Source organism: Homarus americanus, unplaced genomic scaffold (genome assembly GCF_018991925.1).
Source record: "Homarus americanus isolate GMGI-L3 unplaced genomic scaffold, GMGI_Hamer_2.0 scaffold53233, whole genome shotgun sequence".
NCBI classification, from domain to species: Eukaryota; Metazoa; Arthropoda; class Malacostraca; order Decapoda; family Nephropidae; genus Homarus; species Homarus americanus.
Window position 1 is genome coordinate 846,049 of NW_024751660.1, and position 6,059 is coordinate 852,107.

General features: G+C 44.4%; 1 protein-coding gene across 1 annotated transcript in view; it reads right to left on the minus strand.

Annotated features, from left to right (window-relative positions):
- Window positions 1-1,637: 1,637 nt before the first annotated feature.
- The window catches only part of LOC121854789, a 5,184-nt gene continuing 762 nt past the window's right edge, over window positions 1,638-6,059 (minus strand). The window contains exons 2-5 of the mRNA XM_042349571.1: window positions 5,313-5,432; window positions 3,821-3,941; window positions 2,590-2,764; window positions 1,638-2,374 (exon numbers count right to left, since the gene is read on the minus strand). Coding sequence (XP_042205505.1) covers window positions 2,267-2,374; window positions 2,590-2,764; window positions 3,821-3,941; window positions 5,313-5,432 — 524 coding nt within the window. The 3' untranslated portion in view covers window positions 1,638-2,266. The remainder of the gene's footprint in view (window positions 2,375-2,589; window positions 2,765-3,820; window positions 3,942-5,312; window positions 5,433-6,059) is intronic.

A 6,059-nucleotide genomic window follows, 5' to 3' on the forward strand; every position in this document is an offset into this window, starting at 1 on the left:
ATTACCCACTAACACTTATTAGAGGACAGTTTACCTGTTTGGCTCTTCCTCTAACACTATATTTATCTATAGTTGTAGTTTATTGTAATAATCATCTATAGTTGTAGTTTTTCTTCTATAATATTAACATACTATACTATACTACACTATACTATACTATGCATATGTATGTATACCAGACATGATGTAATACAATTAATTTGAATCATTATCGAGTGCTTGATGGTGAATGAAGTAGGTAACTTATCCTGTCGCACCATTGTGACGTCACTGTCTGGTGTCGTGTGATGGCCTGGTTTAGGGAAGGTAAAATAAATGTGTGTTTCACCATTTTGGGACGGACGCTTACTACAGCCCCCCCCCCCCCAACCCTCCCGGGCCAGGTTGATCATTCGTAATCAAGAAGGTGGAAAGTTATTTATAAATTAATTGTGGAAAGACCTAACCAAAGCTCAGTGCAGGTCTGTCAACTATCCTAGAAATATGGAGGTAAAGTTACTCACGAGGCTTAGGAGTGATCAAAAGCAGACCCGGGAACTTTACCTTAGCCAAGTGGAACACAGTTAATAATACAGCGTGTGGGGTGAGTGTGTTAATGAAGGAATGAATAGGTTTTAACTGGGAAAAATTAGCTTGTATGATGAAAGAATTTATGAATGACTAGGATATCCCACTATTAATGTAAGTGTGCGTGTACTATTAATAACGTTAATGCTAATTGAATTTTAAGTTTAATTACTCCTAAACAACCCTGACATGAAATAATACAAAAATATCAAGTGTTATCCAGAAAATTACTCCAAGATAAAATAGTAAAGTGACATCATTACACTATCATCAACAAGAAGTCAGTTATACCTGCAGCAAAACAAAGTAATTCTCTCCAGTTCTCAAACGTTGCAGTATACAGTGACTTGGTATTGTGGCATCTTAATACACTACACTGCACTACACTACACTACACTACACTGCACTACACCACACTACCCTACACTACACTACACTACCCTACCCTACACTACACTGCACTACACTACCCTACACCACACTGCACTGCACTACACCACACTACACTGCACTACACTACACTGCACTGCACTGCACTACCCTACACCACACTACACTGCACTACACTACACTACATCACACTGCACTACACTACACTGCACTGCACCACACCACACTACACTACACTGCACTACACTTAATTATTGAAAGCGTCAATACTGGCACTGCTGTCTACCTGAGAGGGGGGCGGGAGTGAAGCACCTGTGAGCGATGTGTGTCATGCAGGTATCAGATTTATGGCAGCTGATAATATTGTGCTACGTTTGTACGTCTGTAAATGATGTTTTACTGAAGCGCTGCCATCTTAAACACAATGAAAAATGAAGTTCTTAAAATTATAATCTCGGACAGACAAATCCTCACGCCATGTTCCGTGACAGTACAGTAGAGACGCGGTGCAGAGGATGTGGCAGCCGCTAGTCATCACCAACACGAACTTAAAAACAAAAACAAAAAACATGGAAACGAAAAAAAAAACAGTGTCCAATGTGAACTCTAAATATATGTTTGTTGTTCACCGAATTTTGTTTCTCCATGTTAAGGCCGTGTTTTGTGTGTGTGTGTGTGTGTGTGTGCGCGCGTGCGTGCCAACAAAGGAGATTGCATTAAAACGTATCAGATATAAATATTTTTTATGTAGATATGAAAAATATAATCTAATGGGCCATAACCCATCAAGTAATAATTATTTCTTACAACACCTACAGGCTACAGTACGTATGAGCAACAATCAGATACATACAATAACAATACTTTGATAAGGGAACTAGAACGTCAATATCAGTTTAATTGATCTTTGTTATATTGTGTTCCGATAGTTGTGTCATTATTGGTAAGTGTGGATGTGTAAGGCTGTGTACCGTGACCTAATGTACGGTAGTTGTTCCTTGGGGTAGACGAGCCTCACCTGTATCACCTCACTAACACCTTCCATGTCTCAGGTCACGTCTCACAAGGTCAAGGGGAGCTAAGACCTGAGTCAGGGACCAGGGTGAGGGACCAGGTCGTTGTGAGAGGATGAAGAGCTTGTGTGTGCTGGTGTCAACACTCCCCCAAAGGCCGGTGACTTGAGACTTGTGACGACCAGTGGATGGACAGTAAGTTGTGCCCACAGTGAGACTTTAATAGAGATGCTTGGAGCAGTGTTTACCCGGCGCTGGTAACGTTAACACTGAGGGATAAAGTGTTGTAGGTCTCCTTATATATAGACGCTGGTGTCCGTGTGTGAGCCATACACAGGGAGGTTTGGGTCGTCCTCACGACACACATCCACGCTCCTTGGTGGGGCTGCTCCCTGCTGGGCCTCCTGGGTGTGGCACCATTTTATAAGACGCTAATTTTACTTTTAACAGTTTACTTATAACACTTAATGTTCCTAAGTGATGGCAGACTGCATACTTAAACACAGTGAATACTTTCACTTAAGTCACTGCGAACTTTTGATACTTCAGATGTTAACTTTATGACAGACAAACTTAACATTAATCCCTACCTAAGAAATATTTACAAGACTTAACGTACGACCATCTTAGCGAGAGCTTCCTGGTAGGTGGGAGGAGGGACGTCGACGGCCTCCTCGTAAGCGGGAGGAAGGATGCGCTCCCATCCTCCCGTCTCCTCCCTCTCCTGCGACGACTCTCCTCCCGCCTCCTCCCTCTCCTGTGACGACTCTCCTCCCTCTTCTTCTGGTTCCCTTCTGCAAGACGGGTACAGAGTTACTTGTAATTTTGATGGACTGTCCGTGAGTACGTTTGTTGTACGTGGGTATGGCTACTGTCCGTGGGTATGGTTACTGTACGTGGGTATGGTTACTGTACGTGGGTATGGTTGTTGTACGTGGGTATGGCTACTGTCCGTGGGTATGGCTACTGTCCTTGGGTATGGCTACTGTTCGTGGGTATGGCTACTGTACGTGGGTATGGTTGTTGTACGTGGGTATGGCTACTGTCCGTGGGTATGACTACTGTCCGTGGGTATGGCTACTGTCCGTGGGTATGGCTACTGTCCGTGGGTTTGGCTACTGTCCGTGGGTATGTCGACTGTACGTGGGTATGGTTACTGTACGTGGGTATGGTTGTTGTACGTGGGTATGGTTACTGTACGTGGGTATAGTTGTTGTACGTGGATGGTTGTTGTACGTGGGTATGGCTACTGTCCGTGGGTATGGCTACTGTCCTTGGGTATAGCTACTGTTCGTGGGTATGGCTACTGTACGTGGGTATGGTTGTTGTACGTGGGTATGGTTGTTGTACGTGGGTATGGCTACTGTCCGTGGGTATGGTTACTGTACGTGGGTATGGTCCGTGGGTATGGCTACTGTCCGTGGGTTTGGCTACTGTCCGTGGGTTTGGCTACTGTCCGTGGGTATGTCTACTGTACGTGGGTATGGTTGTTGTACTTGGGTATGGCTACTGTCCGTGGGTATGGTTACTGTACGTGGGTATGGTTGTTGTACGTGGGTATGGCTACTGTCCGTGGGTATGTCTACTGTCCGTGGGTATGTCTACTGTCCGTGGGTATGGCTACTGTCCGTGGGTATGGCTACTGTCCGTGGTTAGTATGGACGTGAAGTAATCCTGAACTTAGTTAATTATATTTGTCTTATTTATCTCTGAGTCTCAACTATCCTGATTTATGTTTAATGTATTGTACGTATTAACTACCCTTCCCTTCCTTCCTTCCTTCCTTCCTTCCTTCCTTACTCCCACCCTCCTTCCTCCCCACTCCATCTCCCTTCCTACTCCTCTCTTACCTTAGTCTACTCCGTGCCACATGATACAGCAACATTAGACCAATAATGAGGATCAAGGTTGCCGCCATTGCCTGACACGTCCAGATCATCACCTGGTTCAGCATCTCGTTCGAACATCCACCTGTAATTAGTGTGTTCATTTATACATATTTATGCACGTGTGGCAGAACTATTTATACATAATTCTATACATGGTTATACACAGGTGATCGTAATTCAGTGATTCTGTGATAGGTTTAAAGTTTCACATGTAGGATTAAGTCACCTGTAGGATTTAGTCACATGTGGGATTAAGTCACCTGTGGGATTAAGTCACCTGTAGGATTAAGTCACCTGTAGGATTAAGTCACATGTGGGGTTAAGTCACCTGTGGGATTAAGTCACCTGTAGGATTAAGTCACCTGTAGGATTAAGTCACCTGTGGGATTAAGTCACCTGTGGGATTAAGTCACCTGTAGGATTAAACCTGTAGGATTAAGTCACCTGTAGGATTAAGTCACATATGGGATTAAGTCACCTGTAGGATTAAGTCATATGGGATTAAGTCACCTGTGGGATTAAGTCACCTGTAGGATTAAGTCACCTGTGGGATTAATTCACCTGTGGGATTAAGTCACATGTGGGATTAAGTCACCTGTGGGATTAAGTCACCTGTAGGGTTAAGTCACCTATGGGATTAAGTCACCTGTGGGATTAAGTCACCTGTAGGATTAAGTCACCTGTGGATTAAGTCACCTGTGGGTCACCTGTAAGTCACCTGTGGGATTAAGTCACCTGTAGGATTAAGTCACTTGGGATTAAGTCACCTGTAGGATTAAGTCACATGTGGGGTTAAGTCACCTGTGGGATTAAGTCACCTGTGGGATTAAGTCACCTGTGGGGTTAAGTCACCTGTGGGATTAAGTCACCACCTGTAGGATTGGTGGGATTAAGTCACCTGTGGGATTAAGTCACCTGTCACCTGTGGGATTAAGTCACCTGTAGGATTAAGTCACCTGTAGGATTAAGTCACATAAGTCACCTGTAGGATTAAGTCACCTGTAGGATTAAGTCACATGTGGGGTTAAGTCACCTGTGGGATTAAGTCACCTGTAGGATTAAGTCACCTGTAGGATTAAGTCACCTGTGGGATTAAGTCACCTGTGGGATTAAGTCACCTGTAGGATTAAACCTGTAGGATTAAGTCACCTGTAGGATTAAGTCACATATGGGATTAAGTCACCTGTAGGATTAAGTCATATGGGATTAAGTCACCTGTGGGATTAAGTCACCTGTAGGATTAAGTCACCTGTGGGATTAATTCACCTGTGGGATTAAGTCACATGTGGGATTAAGTCACCTGTGGGATTAAGTCACCTGTAGGGTTAAGTCACCTATGGGATTAAGTCACCTGTGGGATTAAGTCACCTGTAGGATTAAGTCACCTGTGGGATTAAGTCACCTGTAGGATTAAGTCACCTGTAGGATTAAGTCACCTGTAGGATTAACTCACCTGTATCATCGGGGCGGAAGTTGTTGATGCACAAACATCGACCGTCCGTACAGCGAAGGTTTGTATAAGGAGTACAGGGTCTAAACGGCCCACACGTCGAGTTGTACGTTCCTGTTGACGCTGTTGAGGAAGGTTACAGGTTGATTACAGGATGAGGTTACAGGCTGTAGGTATTGGTTGATTACAGGCTGAGGTTATACAGGTTTAGGTTACAGGCTGGAGGTATTGGTTGATTACAGGCTGAGGTTATACAGGTTTAGGTTACAGGCTGGAGGTATTGGTTGATTACAGGCTGAGGTTATACAGGTTTAGGTTACAGGCTGGAGGTATTAGTTTAGGCTACAGGTTTGAATAAAGGATTAAGCTATACAGGCCCGGACAGTCTACACACACACACACACACACACACACACACACGCACACACACACTTGAAATCATGACGATGTAGACAGATTACATATCTCAGATTACATGATTCAATAATAATTGTTGATCCTCGTGTAACGAGGATGGCACCAGCCTTGTCGTGGGAATAACTTGCAAGCAAGGTCAACATTGACCTTGCTTGCACCTTACTCGCCTCTTGTCAACAGCTCCACTAACCACACGCGCTGGCCCTCACACGCCTGCGGTGTTGTGGTGTATGGAGCAAGCAGGAGCCTCTCCGTGTGTTTACTGAGGAGAGGCTTCTACATGTCTCCATACACCAGAACATGTCACAAGTCCCACTGTACCTGTGGCCGGAC